Source organism: Geotrypetes seraphini, chromosome 12 (assembly GCF_902459505.1).
Source record: "Geotrypetes seraphini chromosome 12, aGeoSer1.1, whole genome shotgun sequence".
NCBI classification, from domain to species: domain Eukaryota; kingdom Metazoa; phylum Chordata; class Amphibia; order Gymnophiona; family Dermophiidae; genus Geotrypetes; species Geotrypetes seraphini.
The window spans coordinates 52,001,665-52,028,702 of NC_047095.1; the positions used below are offsets into that span (position 1 = coordinate 52,001,665).

General features: G+C 43.0%; 1 protein-coding gene across 2 annotated transcripts in view; it reads right to left on the reverse strand.

The window, feature by feature from the left end:
- FGGY (FGGY carbohydrate kinase domain containing) overlaps positions 1 to 27,038 on the reverse strand; it is a 384,196-nt gene that overhangs the window by 106,094 nt on the left and 251,064 nt on the right. For both annotated transcript variants that reach the window (XM_033917103.1, XM_033917104.1), the window contains 2 exons: positions 18,457 to 18,564; positions 15,347 to 15,408 (listed from right to left, as the gene is read on the reverse strand). In XM_033917103.1, the coding sequence (XP_033772994.1) occupies positions 15,347 to 15,408; positions 18,457 to 18,564 (170 nt within the window). The remainder of the gene's footprint in view (positions 1 to 15,346; positions 15,409 to 18,456; positions 18,565 to 27,038) is intronic.

Below are 27,038 nucleotides of genomic sequence, written 5' to 3' on the forward strand. Positions count from 1 at the left end.
CTGCTCAGCTGGATGGAGCCCTCATGCAGGAACTGTGGAGCCTCAGGGAGGAGGTGGTTCGCCTAAGAAGCATCCGAGAGGATGAAGCCTACATCGACGGAGTCGTTCAGGAGTTGTCCCAAATTACAGAGCAGACCCACGACAAATCCATTCTCGAGACACCCAAATCATCAGCTTTGAAGCCAACCTTTGGGATACAAGAAATGGCTGGCAGCAATGACACCTGGAAGTTGGTGACCTCTTCCACAGGTAAACATAGAAGATCCCCCCCCCCCCTTTTTCAATCTCTTCATCCTCTTCTTTTTCTTCCCAACAGGCCAACCCTACATCAACCCCTCAACTCGTCCTGAAGAATAGATTCCAGATTCTTCAGGAAGAAGCTGCCGACAAGGTACAGGAGCAGGCTCAGCACGAAGAACTCGAAGAACAGGAGCAGGCCCAACATGCAACCCCATCTGCTGACCGACTTCCCCCTCCACAACGGAAGAAGCGCAGAGTTATAGTCATTGGGGACTCCATGCTGAGGGGCACCGAGGGACCAATCTGCAGACCGGATGCACACTCAAGAGAGGTTTGCTGTCTGCCTGGAGCCAAAATACGGGACGTCACCACCAGCCTGGGGAAACTACTTACACCTCATGACCATTTTCCTATGCTTCTTATCCATATAGGTATGAATGACACTGCCAGGAACACCCCAGAGACCATCACCAGAGACTTCGGAGCCTTGGGTGAGAGGCTGAAGCAGACAAGTGCGCAGGTAGTCTTCTCATCAATCCTCCCATTTAGAGGCAAGGGAAGAGCCAGAGAGGAATGCATCCTGAGAACGAACGAATGGCTACAGGGATGGTGTCGGGATATGAACTTCGGATTCCTGGATCATAGAGAGGCGCTGCAGGGACTACAGGGACCAGACGGACTCCATTTGACCAGCAGAGGTAAGAACATCTTCGGACACCGACTAGCCCGCCTGCTTCGCAGGGCTTTAAACTAGGTAAGTTGGGGGAGGGGACCTACTCATATACTGGTGTGGAAAGGAACTATCCTGATGGGACAAGTCGACACTCTGTTTCCGAGGTAAGGACCCAATTTGCAAACAGTTCACTAGGAGCCACACAGACTCAGTCAGGAATAGCCTTACAGGGACTTAGCAAACACAAACACAAAGTGTGGAGGGCCATGTATGTTAATGCACACAGTTTAGGCAATAAAATTCTAGAACTGGAAACTGAAATAAGGGATGCCAACCTGGACGTGGTGGCAATATCCGAGACTTGGTTCACGGACGCAAATGGGTGGGATATGGCTATACCGGGGTACAATCTACTTCGTCAGGACAGAGAGGGCAGGTTAGGTGGAGGGGTAGCACTATACATTACAGAGGACATCAAAACCACCAGGATCACTGATGTCAAGTATACTGGGGAGTCCCTCTGGGTAAACCTGGCAAGAGGTGGCAAAAAATGCCTGTATCTTGGTGTGGTATACAGACCTCCAAGACAACCGGAAGATATGGATGCAGAATTAATTGAAGACATAGAGAATATAACTCTACGGGGCGACACTGTACTGCTAGGGGACTTCAACATGCCTGATGCAGACTGGAACACATTTTCAGCAACAACCAGCAGCAGCAGGAGGCTTTTGACCTCCATAAAAGGAGTACATCTCAGACAGATGGTAACGGAGCCCACTAGGGCCCAGGCGATCCTAGACCTGGTATTCACCAACGGGGAAAGCGTCTCAGAGGTCTCGGTGGGAGATACGCTAGCCTCCAGCGACCATAACATGGTATGGTTCAACCTTGGGAAAGGATCCCCTAAATCAATTACAAAAACAAAGGTGCTCAAATTCCGGGGCACCGACTTCGCACGCATGGGAGATTTTGTTCATCAGACGCTGCAGGACCAAGCAGAGACCGGCAATGTGGAAACTATGTGGTCGTACCTGAAATCATCCATACACGAAGCAACTAATCGCTACATAAAATCGGTAGATAAACGGTAAAGAAACAACAAACCCCAATGGTTCACTGAAGAGATCTCGCAACTCATTAAGGAGAAGAAAAAAGCATTTCTTTCCTACAAACGTACGCAGAGAAGATAAACTAAAGTAGAATATAAGACCAGATCTGCAGCGGTCAAAACAGCAGTTAGGGAGGCCAAACTTCGAGTGGAAGAAACTCTGGCAAAAAACATTAAAAAAGGGGACATATCCTTCTTTAGGTATATCAGTGATAGGAAAAGGAACACAGACGGTATAGTACGCCTTAGACAACCGGACGGAAACTACGCGGTGGCGGATTCAGAAAAAGCAGAACTACTAAATGAATATTTCTGCTCAGTCTTCACCTGCGAAGCACCGGGACACGGACCACAGTTGATGATAAAACAAGACGTGGATGATCCGTTTCAGAATTTTGAGTTCACACCTGGGGATGTCTACAACGAACTGGCAAGGCTAAAGGTAAACAAGGCCATGGGACCAGACAATTTACACCCAAGAGTGCTCAGAGAATTGAGAGATGTTCTGGTGGAACCAGTGGCAGTGCTCTTCAATCTCTCACTAAGTACGGGGAAAGTTCCATTGGACTGGAAAACAGCCAACGTCGTTCCTTTACATAAAAAGGGTTGCAAGGCTGAGGCTGCGAACTATAGACCGGTAAGCCTCACCTCAATAGTGTGTAAACTCATGGAAACACTAATTAAGTATAAATTAGATACGATCCTGAACGAGGAAGATCTCCGGGATCCCAGCCAACATGGATTCACCAAGGGTAGGTCATGCCAGTCCAATCTAATCAGCTTCTTTGACTGGGTAACAAGAAGACTGGACTCAGGAGAGTCCTTGGACGTCGTGTACCTGGACTTCAGCAAAGCGTTTGACAGCGTCCCACACCGCAGGCTGCTGAACAAGATGAAATCAATGGGATTAGGAGAGACTCTAACTGCATGGGTTAAAGATTGGCTTAGTGGCAGACTTCAGAGGGTGGTGGTTAACGGTACCCTCTCTAAGATGTCGGAGGTGACTAGCGGAGTGCCACAGGGTTCAGTCCTGGGCCCACTCCTCTTTAACATATTCATTGGGGATCTGACTCAAGGGCTTCAAGGTAAGGTAACCTTATTCGCTGATGACGCCAAACTATGCAATATAGTAAACGGCTATAATCTACAGAATGCTATGGAGCAGGACCTGCATACTTTGGAAAGTTGGTCCTTGATCTGGCAGCTGGGCTTCAACGCCAAGAAATGTAAAGTCATGCATCTCGGTAACGGAAATCCTTGCAGAACTTACACCCTGATTGGAGAAATTTTAACCAGGACTACGGCAGAACGAGACTTAGGAGTAATCATCAGTGCTGACATGAAAGCAGCCACTCAAGTGGAGAAGGCTTCATCTAAAGCACGGCAGATGATAGGTTGTATCAAGAGAAGCTTCGTCAACAGGAAACCTGAAGTCATGATGCCATTGTACAGAGCCATGGTGAGACCTCATCTGGAATACTGTGTGCAATTCTGGAGCCCACATTACCGTAAGGATGTGCTCAGAATTGAATCGGTTCAGTGGATGGCCACCAGGATGGTCTCGGGGCTAAAGGGTCTCCCGTACGAAGAAAGACTGAGTAAATTGCAGCTCTACACTCTCGAAGAGCGTAGGGAGAGGGGAGACATGATTGAGACATTTAAGTACATCACGGGACGGGTCGAAGTGGAAGATGATATCTTTCTTCTGAAGGGACCCTCGACCACAAGAGGACATCCGCTCAAGCTCAGGGGAGGGAAGTTTCGTGGAGACGCCAGGAAGTACTTCTTCACGGAGAGAGTGATTGAGCAGTGGAACAAGCTTCCAGTGCAGGTGGTCGAGGCACGCAGCATCCCAGACTTCAAGAACAAATGGGATACCTATGTGGGATCCCTAAGAGGTCATGCCAAGGGATAGGGTCACTAGGACTTGAATGAGCGGGTCAGTAGAGTGATAGTATAATTACAATTATACTTTATGGGGTCAGTAGACTAAAGAGGGTGGGTAAACAGTGTGGGCAGACTTGATGGGCTATAGCCCTTATCTGCCGTCATCTTTCTATGTTTCTATGTTTCTTCACCCAGCGAGTGGTAGAAAACCGGAACACTCTTCCGGAGGCTGTTATAGGGGAAAACACCCTCCAGGGATTCAAGACAAAGTTAGACAAGTTCCTGCTGAACCAGAACGTACGCAGGTAAGGCTAATCTCAGGGCAATGGTCTTTGACCATAGGGCCGCCGCGTGAGCGGACTGCTGGGCACATTGGACCACTGGTCTGACCAAGCAGCGGCAATTCTTATGTTCTTATATAGAGCAGATGTCAAATTGTGAACCCAACATGGGCCATGTTTCAGCTGTAGAGCTTTCCTCAGGAGTGCTGGATTTCCCCTGGTAAAGAGTTTCAAAGCATGGGTCCCATAATCAAGAAAGCCTAGTAATGCGTGTCCACTAAATGAGTTACTATGGAAGGGATTACTAGTCAATCGCTTCCTTGAATATCATAATTGAAGACCTGAAAATGAACCGCAAAAGGGATGATCAAGCGTCTCTCAAGAAAGTAAGAACCATACTGGTCAATATTCAGCCTATCCACTGCTTAGAGCGAAAGTAAAACCAGCTCATTGTTTGTAAGCATGAGTCTTGTTTGTTAGGACCCAAAGGCAGGAAAATCTGAGCAATCTCTCAGTACTCACTAACCTCCCCTTTCTTTGCTAAAATTGATATGACCATGCAATGAAACTCTAATGAAAATTCTCTTGTAAGCTCAAATCACAAATGCAAAAGGCAGACATTGCTTGCTTCTGCGAATGAACTTATAGAACCGGTCATCATAAGATGAGACAGATGTTATCACCAGCAATTTTTTCAGTAGAAGCCAGATAAGTAATTCTTACAGTTTTGTGATTCTTATCATGTGGGAAGGTTAGGGAGTATTGTGGAATTTATGAAATAGTCATAATAGATGTACCAATATGACTTTCTTGGTGCACTCACATAAAACTACTTATGAGGATAATTTTGTACTGGTTGTCAAGGTCATGAAACAGTCATTTTACAAAATAACATATCCAAAGAAAAGAAAAGCACTGCTAGGGAATGGACACACTTAAGTAGTGCTGCATGCAAATACCAGTAGTGATTTGCTGTTTTAAAGCCTAATTTTGTATAGGTTCTCTCAGGGTTTCCGCCATCATGCTTGTTGCTGGTTTCTGGGTCTCGTGGCATCTTGTCAGGTAAAACCAACGTTTCAGCCATCATGCTGGGGCTTTCTTCAAGGTATGCTGTGAGGTCTGCAGTTTGTCTTTATATAGTAGGTCCTCAAACCCGATTGGTTGAGGCTTGAGGTGAATGAGGCGGGGAAAGTCCATTGGTCTTCAATTTGAAGAAAGCCACATGCATGATGGCTGAAACGTTGTTTCTATCCGACAAGAAAAAAGCCCCAGAAACCTTCAACAAGCATGATACCAGTTGCGGAAGCCCTGAGAGAACAAATAACCCAGCTTCATGGGGAGAACATCTTTAAACTCACCAGAGTCTTTTCCATTCTATGGGTACAAGAGACCAACTGATTTTCCCACCAAAATTCAAATTGGTGACCAGTGGGCTTATGTGCCTCATTCACCTCAAGCCCCAACCAATCGGGTTTGAGGACCTACTAAATAAACTGCAGACCTCACAGCATACCCTGAAGAATAGCCACAGCATGATGGCTGAAATTTTGGTTCTACCTGACAAGATGCAGCGAGAGCCGGAAACCTGCAATAATTTTCTATAGGTTGTCTACGTCACAAAAGAGATATAAGAATTGCCAAAATGGAACAGAACAAAGGTCCATTAAGCCCAACAGTGGCCAATCCAGGTTACAATAGTGGGAGTGTGAGGTGCAGTGGTTAGAGCTACAGCCTCGGCATCCTGAGGTTGTGGGTTCAAATCCCACACCGCTCCTTGTGACCCTGGGCAAGTCACTTAATCCCCATTGCCCTATGTACGTTAGATAGAGTGGGAGCCCACCGGGACAATTAGGGAACAATGCTTGAGTACCTGAATAATTTGTAATCCACATAGAATTGTAGGATATGCAAAATATAAACGATCAAAAAAAAAAAAAAAAAGTCCCTGATAAGATTCTCAAGGGTTAAAACAGATTTCATGCTGCTTATCCTAGGAATAAGCAGTGGATTTTCCCAAGTCATAGAAACATAGAAAGATGACGGCAGAAAAGGGCTATAGCCCATCAAGTCTGCCCACTCTACTGTCCCACCCCATTAAGTCAGAGTGCTGCTCGACCCACGTAGAGATCCCACGTGGATGTCCCATTTATTCTTAAAGTCGAGCACGCTAGTGGCCTTGATCACCTGCACCGGTAGTTTGTTCCAGTGATCCACCAACCTTTCTGTAAAGAAATACTTCCTGGTGTCACCACCAAATCTCCCTCCTCTGAGTTTGAGCGGGTGCCCCCTTGTGACTGAAGGTCCCTTAGGAAAGAATATGTCGTTTTCCACCTCGACACGACCTGTGACGTACTTAAATGTCTCAATCATGTCACCCCTCTCCCTGCGCTCCTCTAGAGAGTAGAGCTGCAACTTGCCCAGTCTTTCCTCATATGAGAGACCCTTGAGTCCGGAGACCATCCTAGTGGCCATTCGCTGGACTGACTCAGCTCGAAGTACATCTTTACGGTAATGTGGCCTCCAGAATTGCACACAGTACTCCATCTTAATTATGGCTTATGGACTTCTTTTAGGAAATTATCAAAACTTTTTACAGACTCTGCTAAGATAACTGCTTTCACCAGAATCTCTGGCAACGAATTCCAGAATTTAATTACACAGTGAGTGAAGAACTGTTTTCTCTGATTTGTTCTAAATTTACTACTTAGTAGCTTCATTGTATGTCCCCTAGTCCTTGTATTTTTTTGAAAGACTAAACTCAAATATAGCCATTCCATACCACTCAGTACTTTATACTATTCTATCATATCTCCCCTCAGCCATCTCTTCTTCAAGCTGAAGAGCCTTTCCACATAGGGAAACTGTCCCATCCCCTTGTCATTTTTTGTTGCCCCTCTCTGTACCTTCTCTAATTCCACTACACTTCTCCCTTCGTATTCGCGGTTTCAGCAATCGCAGTTTTGATTATTCACGGTTTTTAGCTTGCTGGCTCCTCCCCCCAAATTACATCAGCTTGCATAGAGAAATCGCTGATTCCAAGCGTTTACAGAGAAAATTGTTGATTCCCAGCACTTTGTTCACCGTGTTTGTCTCTCCTTCAGAAACAGGCCACGTCTCCCACCATGTTATTCGCGATTTCACCATATTAACGATGGTTTTTAATAGAAAACAGCGAATAACATATAAAAATGTTATTCGCTGTTTTTCTGTATTTGCAGTTCTGTTAATCCCCTATCATAGCGAATACGGAGGGAGAAGTAATAATAATAATAACTTTATTTTTTCTATACCGCCACAATCGTGAGACTTCTAGGTGGTTCACAATAAAGAAAAGCTGTACAGTCAGCGAATTACAGTGTATATATAGATAAGATGTCACTGAGCGGTCAGTGATTACAAGGTGCAAATTGGTTAGAAAAAAAATATACATTGGATTACAGTATAAGACTTAACTTTTTACATATTACATTGAAAATGCTCGGACCACAAAGAGTAGCTGGGTACAATTGTGAAGAGGACATTGTAGCACACAGAGAATATAGGGTACCTATAATGAGGAAGTAAGAGTTCGGGGTGAGGTGTGGTAGCTTTGGTTGTGGGGAGAGAGTCTGGCTAGGACATGAATTTCTTAAATAAAGTGGTCTTTAATTCTTTCCGGAAGACACTGTAGGTTAACCTAGCGACATCAATGAAGTAGCCTAGCCAAGTTTGCTGTCTACCAGCTTGAAACTTGAATGTTCTGTCCAGGAAGGTTCGATATCTGCAGCCTGCGATTTTCGGGTATGCAAAGAGGTTGCGGTTTCTGGTAGATCTAGTGGAGGAGTTGAATTCGAAGTGAGGTAGAAGGTAGTTGGGGGCCATTCCCCAGGTTATTTTGTAGCAAAAGCAGAGAATTTGAATAGAATTCGTGCCTCAATTGGTAACCAGTGCAACAGTCTGTAGAAGGGACTAACGTGATCACTTTTCTTTAGTCCGAATATTAAGCGGACGGCCGTGTTTTGAACTATTCTCAATTTTCTCTCTGTTTTTTTAGGTATCCCCAAATAAATGATGTTACAGGGTGGATAGAATCAGTGACTGTACCAGTATTCTGAAAGATAGAGGGTCGAAGTATTTTTTTATGGTTTTCAGTTTCCAAAGAATGGAGAAGCATTTTTTTGTCACCGAATTTGTATGATCGGTCAAGGTCAAGTGGGTATCTAAGGTGACTCCTAGTATTCGTATGGTTTTTAATATTGAGTGGTCGTGACCGTTTATATGTATTGTTGTTGTAGTTATTTTTTCTTTTGGGCTTGCCAAGAAAATTTTTGTCTTTTCTGAGTTTAGTTTCAGTTTAGAATTTGTAGTCCATTGTTCAATTTCAGTCATGATGTAGGAGATGTGTTTTAAGGTGGCATTGGTCACATTTGTTATTGGAATTAGTATGGAGATGTCATCTGCGTATATATAATATGTTAGGTTTAACTTTTGTAGTAGGTGACCTAGGGTGGAGATGTATATATTAAACAAGGTGGGAGATAGGGGGGAACCTTGAGGAACTCCCGAAGGGCTTTTCCAAGATTCAGAGTAATTCCCGTCATTGACCACTTGATAAGATCGTTTGGTTAAGAAGCCTTGGAACCAGGTCCACACTCTTCCCGATAATCCCATTGCGTCTAAGCGCGTAATCATTATTTCATGGTCCACTAGGTCAAAAGCGCTACTAAAGTCTAATTGTAAGATCAGGGCGCTGGTACCTTGACTGAAGAGATTATATAGGTGATTAATGAGAGAGCCTAGGACTGTCTCGGTGCTGAATCCTTTTCTAAAACCTGATTGGTGTTTGTTTAGGAGATTGAATTTATCTATGTGGTTTATTAGTTCCAGGTTGACCAGCCCTTCCAGCATTTTGGTGAATAAGGGGGTGCTCGCTATGGGTCTATAGTTGGACGTCAATGTGAGTGAGGTCTTCTGGTCTTTGGGGATGGGTGTGATCAGAATGTGTCCCATATTTTCCTGGTAAATTCCACTTTTAAAGGTGGATGTTGCCCAGTTAAATAGTGTATATCTTTTTTGAGATGTGGTGACCATAATTGTACACAATCAGGATGTTTGCAATTTGCAGGGTATTTTATAAAAAAAACTTGCTGAACTTGAAGCTTTTTTTAAAATATGCTTAAAACCATAGGAAAAATACATGTATTTGGCAACATATACAGAAAGAATGGCTATTTTTTTTACAAAATAATACAATGAGAAAAAGTGAAGCAGCATTTGAAGCTTTGGCCAGGTAAGTGCTGGCAGGTCCACACATAATCAAGCCTCGAAATGCAAATTTTTTTTGCTATTTGAAGTAGTTATGATGGGTTATTTTACTGTTAACCCCAGAGCCATATTCTAATTGCAACCTCCTAGTGATACCAAGTTTGAGATCCACGCCTAACTTTTAGTTTTTAATTGGCTTAATTGGTGTGGCTAATTGACCACGCCGGTTTTCAGCCAATCAAAAAAACCTTCCAAAACCCCACATTAATTAAACAATTTAAGAGTTTGGCGCCAAATTCTTAGGACACCTAGCAACGCCTAAGTGGAGGCACCTTTCTATGCCTAAGGATGCCTAATGACGCCTATTTCAAACAGTAGGCGTGGTTATGGAAGAGAATGGGCACGGTCGAGTTAGGCGTCTGACACAGGGCCACCACATTAGGTAAGTGAAAAGCTGGCCTAATGGAGCGGTGCCTATGTCTAAGACATCTAGGTTTGCTTAGGCGCTGCTAGGCGTGATTCTATAAACGGCACCTAGTGGTTGATTGACAACTGCGCCATTCATAGAATCTGGCCCTAGGTCTCACTGCATAAAATGGGACCTGTGCTAATACAGCCTGAGTTAATGGTAATACAACATGTCTCAAGGGTAGCCTGTATTGCTGACTATGTCCCTAAATGTGTTTTCTCACTGGAACATAGGGAATACGTAGCTATTTCAAAGGTTTGCACAAACAATGCCCAGAGCTCATTCCCTTCATTCTGGGTATGCTCTAGGTATTGCACATATTTGACCACTTACAGAGGTAAATCAGCTTTTAATATGTGAAAATGGTGTCTACGGTAATACTCTAAAAATCACTTTCTGCAAGTGCAAAAAAAGCATTCATTACATATGCAAGTGCTAGATTTTGGAAATCTGCACATGCACACGAAACTGATTAAGGAGCTGTCTTCTGAAGCACAATTTTTTGGCAATTCAAGGTAGTTTCAGTCACCAGGTGATAAGCATAATGCCTCCCCTCAACTCTCCTCCAAATTCCAGGTCCAAATGAGAAATCCTACATGAGTTATGCATGACTCATAGCAGATATAAATGTTAATGGTGAAATTATCTTGTAAATTCATGTATTACCATGCTAAAATATATAGCACACATCATGCTTGTGAAAGTCCATCTAAAACCATGCCCAGAATATGTCTCCTTTATATCGCCATGCGTTGTGGTACAGTATATACATATTCTTAGCACTTTTTCTGAAATATCTACTTATATTTGCATTCTAATTTATAGATATAAATACATGCCATTTTAATTATGTAAAAAGTATAACACTTCTGAATTGCCTATGTGATTACATTATTTGATGTTAAAAATGCCATTTTCTAACAAAAACTGAACAAATATAAAATTTAGCTATATTAACCTCCTTCCCCCCCCCCTTTTACAAAACTGCAGAGCGGTTTTTCATAGTGAGCATCAGCGCTGTTACTGCCGTGGCCAGCGCAAAAAACGGTTCTACGGTTTTGTAGAAGCGGGGGACACAAGTGCAGCTGTTAGCAGAACTTACATATCTCCCGAAACATATGAACAAACCCTTGGATTCTATTTATGGTGAGTAAAGTTACATGCACAAATTTGTCCATACAGTCAAATTTCACACGCAACTTACCGTATATACTCGAATATAAGTCGATCCGAATAGAAGTCGAGACCCTCATTTCTCCCCCCAAAGGAGGAAAAATGGTTGACTCGAATATAAACCGAGATTAGAAACTTGGGTGATCCTGATGAGCCAGTCTACAAAGACTGGACATCCTTGCCCATTATTAATAACAGAATACCGTAATACAGGATCTGAGTGATTCCTGCTTCAACTGTCTGAAATGTTCCTTGGATGTGCCCAGGCTTTACAGAAGAACCAATAAAACTTCAGAATGAGTACAAGAATGACCCCCCCCCCCACACACACACACATTGCCCTGAAATACAAGAATGACTCCCCCCCCCCCACCCATTGCCCTGAAACCCTTACCGGTACATCAAGTTCAGAGTACAAGAATGAACACCCCTCCCCTCCAATAGTTAGCAGGTTCAGTTGTGACCACACAGGGAAAATAAACCTCTTAGACATTAAATCACCTAATAAACAACAGCTTTACCTTTCAATGCTGAAGACATCTATCGAGGATGACTCCTTATGCTGATCATGTGCGAGGCCCTGAGCATCTGCACATGCCCAAGGCATGGCGGCTCCCGCTCTCTCTGAGAACAGCTGCTCCCCCACCGGAGTCGCTGACCTCCATGCACATAGCCACTGATGACTGTATTCGTCCCCTCCCTCCCCGGAGACATTGACATCCATATATCATTGGCGATCCGCTTTATGCTGAGCTAGTGTGGGGCCTTGAGCGTCTCCGCATGTTCAGAGTCTACTAGCAGACCTTGGGCATGTGCAGATGCTCAAAGCCCCACATTGGCTCAATGGAGTGGATCACCAACGGCCTTGGTATGGATATATGCGGCTCTGGGGGTTGAGTACAGTGGTTAGTGGCTCCATGCATGGATGTTAGCGACTCTGGTGGGTGGGGTGGAGTGGGGGAGCGGCTGGGGGGGAAGCATGGGAGTCAGTGTTACCAGGGGGCGTGGTGAGGTGGTGGTTCTGTACCGTATGCGTTAGCGGCTCCGGGGGTGATTAAGGTCAGCGGTCGGATCTACGGTGGCATTTGGAGCTCAGTTGTTCTTGAGGGTGGCCTTGAGGGTGGACCTGTGCACTGAGGTCAGTGGCTCCGGGCAGTTGCTGCATCGGCGGTAGCTGCACTAGTAGGTGTATGGATGCCAGTGGCTATTGAGGATAGCGGTGTGGGAGGCGGCCTGCATGCAGCAGAGTGATGTGGGAGCTTCGCAGTGGATAGGAGGAGGTCAGCTGTGCCGGTGGTGAGGTGGTGACCCGAATATAAACCGGGACCCCCATTTTTGGCCAATTTTTTGGCCCCCAAATCCCAGTTTATATTCGAGTATATACGGTAATTGTTTAATGTGACAATTGGACCTGATAATTGGCCACTAACAATTACTGGCACTAATTAGAATTTACGCGCACATCTTTCTAAGAGTATTCTATAAAGTGGTACGCATGAATTCTATTGTGCAGATCTCAAAAGGGGGTGTGTGGTCATGGGAGAGCATGGGAACGCTATGGGTGTTCCTATAAATTAGGTGAATTTTTATAGAATACGCCCAATTCGTGCAGAATTTAGGTGTGGACATTTGTATCAGTTTTTCATTGGCATAAACGGTCGCGCCAAAATTTTAGCCTTGGGCCAAAGTTTAGGTATGGTTTATAAAATAACGCTAAGCGTGTTTCTTTTCTGCATCAGTTTCTCTGGTGCCATATACTGTATAGAATATATAGAATGTATATGGCACCAATTTCTCTGGTGCCATTTAGAGAATGTAGACTTTATATTTTACAGTGGCAAATATGATGCAGTCTTTCATGCCGCTCTGCCCCTTCCACCCACTCAGTTATACAGAAAGGGCAGTTTTTAAAGGGATTTACCCAGGTAAGCAAGCAGACTGAGATGTACAAATGCTGATTCACAGTGTAAATGCTTTTAGCCCTGGGGAAAAGAGTTAGGGGTGTAATTAAGACATGGAAGATAAAGTACATGTGGAGATTCTGTTTTGAAATCCGTGAGCAGACTTTGCACGTGCTGTCCTTGGGCTGATTTTCTTTGCTGTTTCATAGTTTTTCCTCACTAAAATGAGCTCTTGCAGTGACATATGTCCTCCCCTCTCTTTTTAAAGCTACAATCAAAAGTAGCACATTTTAGCATTTCATCGACTCTGATCTAAATGACTAGCCTGTATTTTGGCACTCATTACTACTTCCTGGGAAACCTCATCTGATCAAAAACTCCTTTACATTCCGTCTCTAAAAGAATCCTTTTACACAAGGAATACTAACTTCGCTATAATCGCCCCCACATTGTGGAACTCTCTCCCCCAATTTCTTCGAGATGAAACCCAATTACCTAAATTTAAGACTAATCTTAAAACTTATCTATTCAAAGATGCCTATATCAAATCTTAATCTTTTCCTTGTCCACTCGTTTATCCCTTTTTTAAATCTAATCTTTTTTTTTTTTTTTTTAGGGCATATCACTCATATCATGCACCCCCGCCCTCTATGTTATATCCCTTCCCTCTATCTCACTTCTTCTAAGATTATGTAACTTTTTCCCTACCTCCCCACTTACCCTCACTGTCAGGTCCGTCCGTACGTTTTATATGTTACTATTTCTCCCACTAATCTTCCTAAAACACTATTAATTATTTTCATTTCTTCCTATTTAAATTTTATTGTTAACCGGTCAGATATTTGTTTTATGGTCGGAATATAAAAAACCAATAAACTTGAAACTTGAAACTCATGGCTGAAATATTGTGTGTTGGCTTGGCTGCATACGTCAGGGCTTAAGGAGCATACCAGCTTTCGCTCCTTGGCATATCGTCTTTATGAACTTCTAACATCAGATCCTATTGTCTGACTGGAATTTACTTTATTTCATTTCATTTATTTTTATTTATTGTTTTCTCAGGGACTTTAGCTAGATTGTGAGCCTTCAGGACAGCTAGGGAAATCCAAAGTACCATTTTTATTTATTTTATTTTAATGTATCTTGGAATAGGAGCCCGCGCCGGGCCACGTGGCGCCGCGGCAGGCATGGGCACCAGAGGCCGGCGCCGGGCCACGCGGCACCGAACCAGAACGGAGTGGCGACCACAAGCAGCCCAGAGGCCACGAGCTCCTCGCCCACCCACCGGACCTTCTCCCTTTTTTTTTTTTTTTTTTTTTTGCACAGAGAGGAGGAAAACCCGGTGTCTCGACGGGCCTGGCCCTCAGCACACGTGGATGGCGACTCGACAAAGTTAGTCGTGAACCGCCTCGCCCCAGGGACTCCACTTTACCTCCCTTCCGCTGCTGATGGGTGGGGAAATGCTCCTGTCCGCGTGTGCAGCAGCCCAACGTCCCAGCCCACACATGGCTCACGGATACTGGAGCTGGAGGTGCCCTGATGATGCCCTGCCGACTTCTGGCTCCGCGGGAGCACTCCAGCAAGGTGAGAAAAAACCCACATTTCTGTAGTGGGTGAGCGGGAGGGAAGTCGCGTCGATCTCCCTGGACCGCCGTCGGGAAAAGGGGCGACCTCCCTTCCGCTTCCCCCTCATCTCCTAACCCTCCCCCCCCCTCCCTCGCTGATTGGCATTTCCTATCCTCCTCCCTCCCCCCCCCCCTCCTATCTATTCGCTCCGGCTTCGGGCCGATTTGGCCTCGCTCCTCCCTATACGGGATCGGAGCTTGTTCTATCTTCATTGTAAACCGCTTTGAACCTCACGGTATAGTGGTATATAAGAAATCAAATCAAATCATCAAAGTAGTCCAAAACAAGGTACAGAGAGGCTGGTCTTTTTAGACTTTCCTATATGACTCCAGGTTGCTCTGAACTCAGATCCTGAAGCACTTCATTACGTTACCAGTCAAGCTGTCCAAGCAGCTTAATTCAAAGTCATTTTTGATGGGAAAAGCAGGCAGTCATTGCTGTTACTTGGCTTTTGAGGTTACTAGTCTAACCTCAGGGTAAATATTTTAGTAATACAACCAGAAAAATAATCTTTTGTCTTCTGTGCCTTTGATCCCTTCTCTATATGTATTATCCAAGTCTTTACAAACGCTTCCAATCAGTTAAGACAAAGGTCAATGGGTTCTCAGCTAACCTGACTGATCACTTAAATTTTCTAAGTTGAACTACAGATTCACCAGCCTGAGAACGTATCAGCAGAGTATGAAACAAGTTAATAATTTCCCCTACAGTCTCGTTTAAAACATAAATAAAGTGGTTGACCTTGCTCTGGCTTTTGATTGTAATTCTGGGTAGGCAGCGTGTCCATGGACTACATGTTCTATCTAAAAAAGAGGAAAAAATAAGAACCGTGTGAAACCAAATGAATGTAAATATTTGTTTTCCTGTAAATTGTTCACCATTGCAGATTTCCTATACCATGATATTAATCAGTGAACCGGAAAACATGTAGTTCTATGGGGTAGGCATCTTAGCATGCACTTAAAAACAAGGGAAGGGTATTGCATGGAATTTGGGGGGATAAATATACAGTAATTCCTAAGTACTGCTGCTATCCCTCCCTTCTTCAGAGAACCTCTTTCTGCAAGTCTTGATAAAATGGGCCAGACTTTCAGACTACAGAAATTGAAGTTCTTCATGGGCAAGTGTAGACATTCTTTTGTTGTTTGAGCTTCCAGGATTGAGATAATGTTGGACATTATATAGTTAGCTGAAATGGCCAACCTCTTTAGGAGGTGTATAAATATAGTGCATTTAGCTGCAATAATAAACCTAGTTGTATGTACGTAGGACAATTGATTTGGTAAGCGTGTGCATATAAGTAGGATGATCGATATACTGGTAACATAAGTAGGATGATTGATTATGCCATGCATGTATTAATAACTCTGTATTATTAACACCACAGAGCTCCGTGTATTTCAGTATAGAGCTCATGTATTGTAACACATTATAGAAGCTCCTTGTAATTCTGTATGGTAACATCTCTACAGAAGCTCATGTAAATCGCTCTGAATTGACTCCCCAGTCATTAGTAGCAGCATAGAAGCTCTCAATAAACATAAACATTAGGTTGATAATAAAAAGAAAATCGAGGCCAAAGCTGAGGTAGCTTTTTTTCAAGCTGCTGATAATGTGGGGATTTAAATATTTTCTCCTCCGGATGAATTTTGCAAGCTCTAGTCTTATCTAATAAAGATTATTTTAATGTTGTTTAAGCAGGGGCACCAAACACATTGCTTCATATTTTCCAGTTGATTTAAACCACAACAGTCCACGTTCTTATAGCATCAGGAAGCATCATTTCTCTTACGTTGTAGGCGTTGCATTGGCTGTGTTGGCCTGGAGAGTAAAATTTAAGATGGTAGTGTTGGTGTCTACAACTTTAGAGATTATCCAGCTAAGGTCAAGGAAATGTTAAGGCCTCATGTCACAGGAGTTCTATGATGATATTCAAGGAAGCAAATGATAATAATCCCTTCCATAGAAGCTCATTTAGTGGAAACACATTACTAGGCTTTCTTGATTGCAGGGTCCATGCTTTGGAACGCTGTACTTGGGGAGTTCCGTGACGAGTTTATCTTTTTTCCTCCAAGAAAGTGAAAGCCTTTTCTTTAAACAAGTTTAAAGTTAATGAAGTCGGTCCATAATGTACTTGCTTTGAATATGTTTTATGTTCATGTTGATTTTGTACTTTTGTGCATTTTTTCTTTAGTTTTTTTTTTTTTTTTTTTTAAAATATGTTTATTAGCAATTTATTAGCGATTATTCTTTAGTTCTATGTTTGATTGTTTCTATGAATTGTATATTATGGTCTTATGATGCTGTTTGATTTAGCTCCCTGTCTAGAATATGTTTTTAGAATTGTGTGGTAACGTGAACAAGGGAGAATCTGGAGCCCAGGTAAGAGAGAGTCACATAGTATTTGCACCAAGTGAAGGAAAATAACATTTATTAGGTCAGATGTCCTGTTCCATTCACGTGTAGGAGGAAAATGCAACATAAAAGTATCTTTGAAAATTGTTTCGCCTCTCGTTGTGCTGTGAAGCACAGTTACTTACCGTAACAGGTATTATCCGGGGACAGTAGACGGATAGTCTCACAGATGGGTGACGTCGTCCACAAAGCCTGGCACGGACAGTGCTAAAGTATACTGTCACTTTAAGCTTCAGAAAGCAAAGATAGAAATGGAAGAAACAATATGAAACAGAAGACAAACGCGAATAGGGATGGAATATTCAAAAGGAATCACGCTTTCATTTTGTTTTGCAATTTTTCCCTTTCGTTTCCCATTTGTGATGACCTGGGACAAGAATAAAACAGGAAATAAAACATAGGAAGGAGAGAAACTCCATGACTAAGGATGGGAGAATGTAGAAGAAGTTAGAAAGAAAGACTGGCTGACTGGGGGCAAGGCCATACGTTATCGGTACTCCCTCTGAGATTGTCTGATATACAATGGAAGCAAATTCCGGAATGACCGGATAGTTGTCATGTCAAAAAAATGTATGATATGTACTTAACAAAAGTAACCTGGGATGTGAACCTTGGGCCTTTGGACCAAACTCCAGGACTTTACCTCTGAGCCAAGTTTTATCAAAGTGAAGGTGATATGAAACCGAAGATCAGAGGCTCAGGAGAGCTAGAAATGGAAATAGGCCTATGATTTTGTGAGTTAGAGCTGCTTCTTTAGAAGCGAGAAACAAGGTTAGGGCTAGCAAAGAAATGGGAACCTGATGTCAGCTAGGCAGTAGTAGAATGTGAGAAACAACCGTGCAACCAAAGCTTCCTCTTCACAAATCCAGCTCCTTAATGTCCAACGCTACTCACGAGTTCCATAATGACCGACGCTACTCACGGGACCTATACTGCCAACCACCAACCATGTACTCACTTACAACACTAAAACTTTAGTATAATTATGTTCTGTTCTGTTAGTACAGAGAATGCTGTCCTAAATCTATACTATGCCATGTAATATCGTCTACAAATTCATCCAAGCTATGTCTGCCAAAAATGTCTTTCAATAATTTTGTCCTTCTGCACTGTGAATGTACCTTTGTAACCCGTTCTGGGCTCCTTTGGGAGGAGGGGCTAAATAAATAAATAAAGCTTAAAATGACAGTACACTTGAGCATGGTCCGCACTGGACTCCGTAGATGAAGTCCCCCATCTGTGAGAATATGCTGCTTGCTTGTCCAAGGGTAAACACAGTCACTTTTATCCATGGAATAAAGGGGTGGGGGGCTTTGTTCAGAGAAAGGACAGTGTGCACATAAAGTACCTGAAATTTGCTTTCAGGCCTGTGGGTAGAGTCTACCCCAGTATTACAAACCAGTGGTTAGTTTCAGAATTGCCTCCTTGAAACTCACCAGTTTTCCAGTAGCACTTTGGCCCCCCTCATTCAGCCAGAATCCCGGAACCATCGCAGAATAGTAAGGCCCCCATACACCTGGCACAAAGACAGGGTTCTCACTTATCTGGAAATACAACAGAGGATTTACTTCAGCTAGTACAGAGAAAAAGAGAGAGAGAGAGACCATGAACAAATTCATTTAAATAGTCTTATCCATGCAGCATGAGTATATCAGCGCTATAGAACTGTACAGAAATACCCAGAATTCCTACTGGTTTTGTTGTTTGTCAAGCTCCTACGATAAGATGCAGAAATTCCCTTACGGCAAAATTGGTGGTGATGTTTTTTGTAATTCTTGCATTTCATTAGAAATTCATGAACACACTGCATAGCACCTAACCTCCCAACTTCTATAAATTTATTTATTTCTATTTCTATCCCATCCTCCCAGTGGTGTCAGGTCAAAAGCACGCAGGGACAAAGGTGCGCCCAGACGATTGAGCGCAGTGCGGAGGCGCGCGCCGCTCAAAATTACTGTTTTTAGGGCTCCGACGGGGGGGGGCGTGGGGGGGAACCCCCCCACTTTACTTAATAGACATCGCGCCGCGTTGTGGGGGCGTTGTGGGGGGTTTGGGGGGGTTGTAACCCCCCACATTTTACTGAAAACTTCACTTTTTCCCTGTTTTTAGGGAAAAAGTTAAGTTTACAGTAAAATGTGGAGGGTTACAACCCCCCAAACCCCCCATAATCCGGCGCGATGTCTATTAAGTAAAGTGGGGGGGTTCCCCAACAAAACCCCCCGTCGGAGCCCCTAAAAACAGTAATTTTGAGCGGCGCGCACCTCCGCGCTGCACTCAATTGTCCGGGCGCGCCTTTGTCTTTCATGCCGTTGTCTATGAACCCCTCCCAGTAGCTCAGAATGGGTTACAAGCCAACATTCACAATGGAAAACATTTTGGACAGTACAAGACTAGAGAGCAACTTAAGTACATTTTGGACAGTTGAAAAACTATAGAACAACTTAAGTACAGGAGTGCAGAAAGCAAGGGGAATATAAATGGTGGCAGCATTTAAGCCAGCCACAGACATGGAGTATATTATATGGTCACGCCTTGTTTGGCATGGTAAATGCAGATCTATGCTAGTATTCTGTGACAGATTAGGTATGCAGCTCTGCCATTATAGAATATTAGCTTAGTGCCTAGCTTTTTGGTGTCTCACTTTTAATGATCTCTATAGAATCTACTCCATTTTTTCTTATACATTGTTTATTGAAAGCTTCTGTGCCGCTACTAAAGACTGAGGAGTCAATTCAGAGCAGTTTACGTGAGCTTCTGTAATGGTTCCATGCTATAGTAAAACAACAGAGAAACTCATTAGAGTAACTAAATCTTCACTAACACTTCTGCTTATCTAACCCTAAGTCCTCCCCCACCCCAGAATGGTTTACATGAATTTATTCAGGTACTCCAGCATTTTTCCCTGTCTGTCCTGGTGGGCTCACAATCTGTCTAATGTCCCAGGGGCAATGGGGGGGGGGGGATAAAGTGGCTTGCCCAAGGTCACAAGGAGCAGCGGGGATTTGAACCCACAACCTTAGTGTTGTGAGGCTGTAGCTTTAATGACTGCACCACACTCGCCCCTCTTACTAATCAAAATGTCCAAGTGGGCATTCTCAAAACAGACTTTCCAGATGTCTTTCTGGTTGTTTTGTCTCCAGTGTGTCTAAATCTTTAGGGGGGCGTGTTAGGTGTGTTTTAGGCAGGCTTAGGGTGAGCTTAGGACTTGGACATTCTGTAGGCATAATCAAACCTTTAACAAAACATCCTGGGCTTTTTTTTTTTAAGACGTTTGGAGCTAGACCTGTTTTAAAAGCATCTAAATGCTAAAAAGGTACCCAAACTGACCAAATGATCACTGGAGGGATTAAGACATGACCCCCCCTTACTCCTCCAGTGGTCACCGACCCCCTCCCACCACTCATGATGGCAGATAAAGGCCAAATGGCCCATCCGCAGTAACCATTATGTCTTTTCTCTAAGAGATTCCACGTGCCTATCCCAGGCCCTTATGAATTCAGACACAGTCTCTGTCTCCACCACCTCTTCCAGGAGACTGTTCCATGCATCTACCACCCTTTCTGTAAAAAAGTATTTCCTTAGATTTCTCCTGAGCCTATCACCTCTTACCTTTATCCTATGCAAATATATGAAAACTGTTGCTTTTTACTCCCTGCCCCCAACTTTAAATATACACCCTGGAATGTCTCGTTGTGATTCAGCTAACAGTTTGCATATTGCAAATGTTTCTGTATATTTTTAGCTGCACCAGAAGGGTAGAGATGAGCATTTGGTTTGTGGTTTCAGTTTGAAAAAATTTTATGCATGTAAACAATGTGCACTAAATTGACCTTATGCGCATAAAACTCCCAAATTAATGTGCACAAAATAGTTACACATGTATGTATCATGAGAGGATAAAGCCCTGTATTGAAAAATCTTCCACTGTAACTGTACATTATGTATTTTGGTATTAGATCCCTAGTGTGTGTCTCGTTAGGATAAAAACTTGTATTGAAAAAACTTGCACTGTTCAATTGTAACTGGCAAATTGTAACCTGTAAACTCTATATTATGTTTGTATTAGAACCCTAGTTTGTATTAAGTTAGGATACAACCTTGTATCGTAAACTTGTACTGTAATTATGTCATATTGTAACCTGTTAATTGTATGTTTAACTTGTCCAGGGGTAGGGAACTCCGGTCTTCGAGAGCCGTATTCCAGTCGGATTTTCAGGATTTCCCCAATGAATATGCATTGAAAGCAGTGCATGCAAATAGATCTCAGGCATATTCATTGGGGAAATCCTGAAAACCCGACTGGAATAAGGCTCTCGAGGACCGGAGTTCCCTATCCCTGCGTGTAACCCATTCTGAGCTCTTTGGGGAAAACAGGATAGAAACTGAATTAAATAAATATATAAATTTAAAAGTCTTTAATGTGTATTACATTTTATACGTGTTGATTTCTGAAATGACGTAAACCATATTCAAAAAAATCAGCCGAAAAGAAAATGGCTCTTGCTGAAAATCTGGTCAGGCCACTTCAGCACTCTCTGGGTAGTGTAAGGGCAGAACTGGCATTTACCCGCTTAGTTGTGATTTTCATTCCACTAACTGAGTAACTGTGTAGGGAAAGTTGCAATAATAAGGAGGTCATCCTAACTTTATCCAATTACGTCTCTGGGTACCGGTCTGGATTTCGTTAGTACCTAGCATTGGCCAAATCATATCCAGATATTTAGGGCCAGAAGGTATCCAAGAAACCCCCTCCCCAAACATTGCTATCCACGGGCTGAATATTGAGGGAGCAATTATTTTTCAGGAAAGACACAAACTCTCTCCTTATGCAAGTGGGATAATGTGAGAGGTAGTAGAATATGCAATTGTGTATGAAGGTGCCGAGAAGGTGAAGCAGCTGGAAAGTCAGCCTCAAAGTACACGCAGTCCCCGGGTTACAGACGCCCAACTTAAGAGCAACTCGTACTTAAGAACGCAGTTGTGGCTTCATTTAATTTCACTGAGCTGTATTTCCAGTGGCAGAGACTCCTACACTTCTCCTGCAGCAGACTCAGGAATGATGCCTGGCCACATTAAGAACAGTGTGTGGTTGTGCATGCTGTAACTTACAGGGAACACTGATAGGTTACAGTCGGCCCTTTTGTCAGCTGAGAGCAGAGGTAAGCAGCAAGAACGTTAAAATCTACATGCTCCGAGTTACATACAAATCCAACTTATGAACAGCTTTATAAACGTAACTTATTCTTAACCTGGAAACTGTCTGTATTTTAAAACTTATTCTCCACCCTAAGGGATATGTAAAACATAAGAACTGCCATTTGGGCTGAAGAAAAGCAATCATATCAGCCCTTATTATCGATTATTACACTGGATGCCAGCGGAAGCACGAGTAATGTTTAAATTCGCATGTCTCCGTTTCAAGTTGGTTTGGGGATTGGCCCCTACCTACCCGTTATCTCATTTCGTGCTATATAACCCCGTGAGGGTAACCAGGAATTGTAACTTATTTGCATACCCAAAGATTTTAGGCTGTAAAGTTAGGTCTTTTTTTAGACAGGATGCTCGCATTTGAAGCAAGTAAACAACAGTCCTGGTTGGGTAACTATATTAGCGGAGCCACGTTATCTTACGGCGCCTTTCAAAAAGAAATTAAGACAGTATTATTTGATAAATTTATCTCTTAATTTGATGTTTTTATTCTTAACGTAATAATTTTATTGCGTTAATTTTTTTAGGAGGAGTGTATGGCGCAGTGGTTGGATCTACAGCCTCAGCACCCTGGGGTTATGGGTTCAAACCCCGCGCTGCTCCTTGTGACCCTGGGCAAGTCACTCAGTCCTCCATAGCCCCAAGTACGTTAGATAGATTGTGAGCCCACCGGGACAGATAGGGAAAATGCTCGAGTACCTGGTTGTAAAACCGCTTAGATAATCTTGATAGGCGGTATATCAAAACCTAATAAACTTGAAACTTGAATTTAAATTTTTATTGTCTTTTTAGTTAATATGCTGTATTTTGTACTTTGCTGATTGTCCAGTTTTTCTCTCTCGTGTAAACCACCTAGAATTCTTTTGATTGTGGCGGTTGTGTTATGTTATTCTGGGACAGACTGAAGGTCCATCAAGCCAAGCATCCTATTTCCAACAGAGGCCAACCCAGCTCCAAAGTACCTGGCAGAAAGCCAAACAGTAGCAACATTCCAGAGTTCAGATTGTGACATCATAATGCTTCAGTCCACCAAAGCCTTAGAGCCAACTTCATCAGTGATGTCACAATGGCTTGATTGTCCTGTACTTGGCTCACATAAGAACATAAGAGCATGTCATACTGGGACAGACAGAAGGTCCATCAAGCCCAGTATCCTGTTTCCAACAGTGACCAACCCGGGTCCTAAGTACTTAGCTAGATCCCAAGTAGTAAAACAGATTTTATGCTGCTTATACTAGGAACAAATAGGGGATTTTCCAAAGCCATCTCAATAATAGTCTATGGACTTCTCTTTTAGGAGATTATCCAAACCTGTTTTAAACCCCACTAAGCTAACTGATTTCACCACATTCTCTGGAAAAGAATTCCACAGTTTAATTACAAGTTGTGTGAAGAAATACTTTCTCCGGTTTGTTTTAAATCTACTACTTAGCTTCATCACATGCCCCCTAGTCCTAGTGTTTTTGGAAAGAATAGAAACATAGAAACATAGAAATAGACGGCAGATAAGGGCCAAGGCCCATCCAGTCTGCCCACCCTAATGTCCCTCCCCTATCATTGCCCTATGAATAGATCCCTCCTCTTCCTTTGCCCTGTGAATAGATCCCACGTGACGATCCCATCTGGCCTTAAAATCAGGCACGCTGCTGGCCTCAATCACATGTAGTGGAAGACTATTCCAGCGATCAACCACCCTTTCTGTGAAAAAGAATTTCCTGGTGTCAGCTCGTAGTTTCCCTCCCCTAATTTTCCACAGATGCCCTCTTGTTGTCGTGGGACCCTTGAAGAGGAAGATATCTTCCTCCGTCTCTATGCGGCCCGAGAGATACTTGAACGTCTCGATCATGTCCCCCCTCTCTCTGCGCTCCTCGAGTGAGTATAGCTGCAATTTGTTTAACCGTTCCTCGTATGGGAGATCCTTGAGTCCTGAGACCATCCGAGTGGCCATTCTCTGAACCGACTCCAGTCTCAGCACATCCTTGCGATAATGCGGTCTCCCGAATTGCACACAGTATTCCAGGTGGGGCCTCACCATGGATCTATACAATGGCATAATGACTTCCGGCTTTCGGCTGACGAAGCCTCTGCGTATGCAACCTATGACTTGTCTTGCTTTGGATGAAGCTTGCTCCACTTGATTGGCAGCCTTCATGTCCTCACTGACGATCACCCCTAGGTCACCCCTAGGTTCACATCTACTCTTTCTACTCCACTCATTATTTTAGAGACTGTCACAGTCTTGAGAAGGCAGAAACAAGGAATTATACCAGATCCTAGAGGAATTCAAAGGATACAGGTATAAAACAGGCTTGAGGAGAGAAGTAAAACCAAACATGAATACGATTTTTCAATTTTTGAATGAGATCTAAATTATATGCGAGTTCCTAGTTCTCCAGTGCAACCTGTTTTCTTTAATGAAATATCTTTTACTTTTAGGGAAATCTGGACTAAGAGATCAATTTTGATTTTCAGAAGACAGAGAGAAAGAACACTTTTACAGGAGTGCTAACACTGAAGATCCTGATATTATAAAGTCGCCACTGGTCAAGCTCCATAATATTTGACCGATTCATTTGTCTTTCAACTCAGAAAAATTCAAGAAAAACTCACGCCGTATTTGTTTTCCCTTGAGTTAGTGGACGCAAGCACAAAAAAAAGTCATGAGCGACAACTTTCTTTTCAAGTTGCATTGCATGATAGTTATAAAATATTCTTTTCTTCCTCAGGTAGCCGAGTGGCAGTGGCCACTTCCTTTATGGTGCGTGCCTGTGCAATGCAGCCTCTGTGGAGGTGCATGCCTGTCTTCTGCTGGTGCTGGTTGGTGTGGCTGTGGTGCCAGGCGCCCTTTTATGATCTCATTTGAGTCCTTAGAACATTCTTTTGGTACAGTATCTAAGCGCCTCGAGGATCACGTTCAGCGGCCATCTTTTCAAGGGCCAGATTCTTGGTATAGGTCTCTCTAAAAGGCGTTTCACTTGTAGGAAAACTAGGTTCTTCCCTCCCTTTCAGAATCATTCAGCTCTGGAACAACCTTACCTCTCCTCTTAGGAATCTGAGCTCCCTCCAACTCTTCCGTAAACATCTGAAAACCTGGTTATTCTCAAAAATGTAACTCCTCCTCCCTCTCTGGTTATTCTAGTCCTCTAAATTTTCTCTTCATTTTGATTCTTCCCTCCACTTGAGTTCCTTTCTACCCTAACTCTTGTTAACCGCGTCAAGCTTTACGAATGTAGAGATGATGCGGTATACAAACCTAAGGTTTAGATTAGATTAGATTAGATAGTGACTTTAAGAATCTGTTCCTAACATCTCCCTCTTATCTTCAATTTAGAAAGCAGTTGATAACTCATCTTTTCAAAAAAATTCATAGGCAACTAATTCTTTAACTATTCCATCCTGTACATATTATTAATCTTTTGTAAACCGCTTTGAACTACCTGGTTATGCAGTCTAGAAATCGATTGGTGAAGAAGTGCTTTTTTGCACTATGGAAACTAAAGACCATCAAAAAATACTTTGATCCTCTGACTTTTAGATTATTGGTGCAGGCATTGGTTCTATCTATGTTGGATTATTGCAATATTGTTTATTTGGGTGCACCTAAAAAAATTTTGAGAAAATTGAGAATAGTACAGAACACGGCTGTCCATCTGATATTTGGGCTGAAGAAAAGTGATCATGTTAGTCCCTACTATAGACTGTTGTACGGGTTGTCGGTTGAGCCATGAGTAATGTTTAAATTCTCTTGCATTTGCTTTAAGCTGGTTTGGGGATTGGCCCCTACCTATCTTTTGTCTCATTTCGTGCTATACAGCCCTAAGAGGATAACCAGAAATTGTAATTTATTTGCCTATCCAAAAATTACTGGCTGTAGATACAGGTCTTTTCTGGATAGGACTTTTATGTTTCAAGCAAGACTGCATTAAAACACTATGGTTGAAAGGGATTGGGCCTTGTAGACCGCTTTTTTGTAATTATACAACCACACTCAAAGCAGTTTATATACAGGTACTTCAAGCATTTTCCCTATCTGTCCCGGTGGGCTCACAATCTATCTAAGGTACTTTGGGCAGTGGAGGATTAAGTGACTTGCCCAGGGTCATAGGGAGCAATGCAGGGTTTGAGCCCACCATCTCAGGGTGCTGAGGCTGTAGCTCTAACCACTGTGCTACACTCTCCTCCAATAACATCAGAAGTGAGCCAAGTATAGGACAATGAAGCCATTGTGACATCATTGATGAGGTTGGCTCTTAGGCATTGGTGGAATGAGGCATTGTGACATCAGGGAAAGGGATTGGGCCTTGTAGACCGCCTTTTTGTAGTTATACTGCCACACTCAAAGAAGTTTACATACAGGTACTTCAAGCATTTTCCCTATCTGTCCCGGTGGGCTCACAATCTATCTAATGTACCTGGGGCAGTGGGGGATTAAGTGACTTGCCCAGGAAAGTTTTATCTTAAGGTTTCATGCTACATTAACAAATATCAAGCTAAAATTTATTTATTGGGATTTATTAACCACTTTTATAAAAAGATTTGCTCAAGGCTTTGTACGATAGGTACAGGTCGTCATAAATGTTTCCCTGAAATGACACGGGAAATGACGAGAGAACATTTTTCTGGCCACACACCTCTATAACGTACTGCTGGTATTGCAAAACAGGAGCAACTTTCTACAGTGGGCCAAAAAATGTATGGCATGTATTTTTTAACCCTGTAGCCTTGCTTTGAAACTTGCTGCCAGGATGAAAGTATGTGCGGTCACCAACGGCTGCTCTCGTTTGCAGGTAGACTTTCCCTGGCAAAGAAT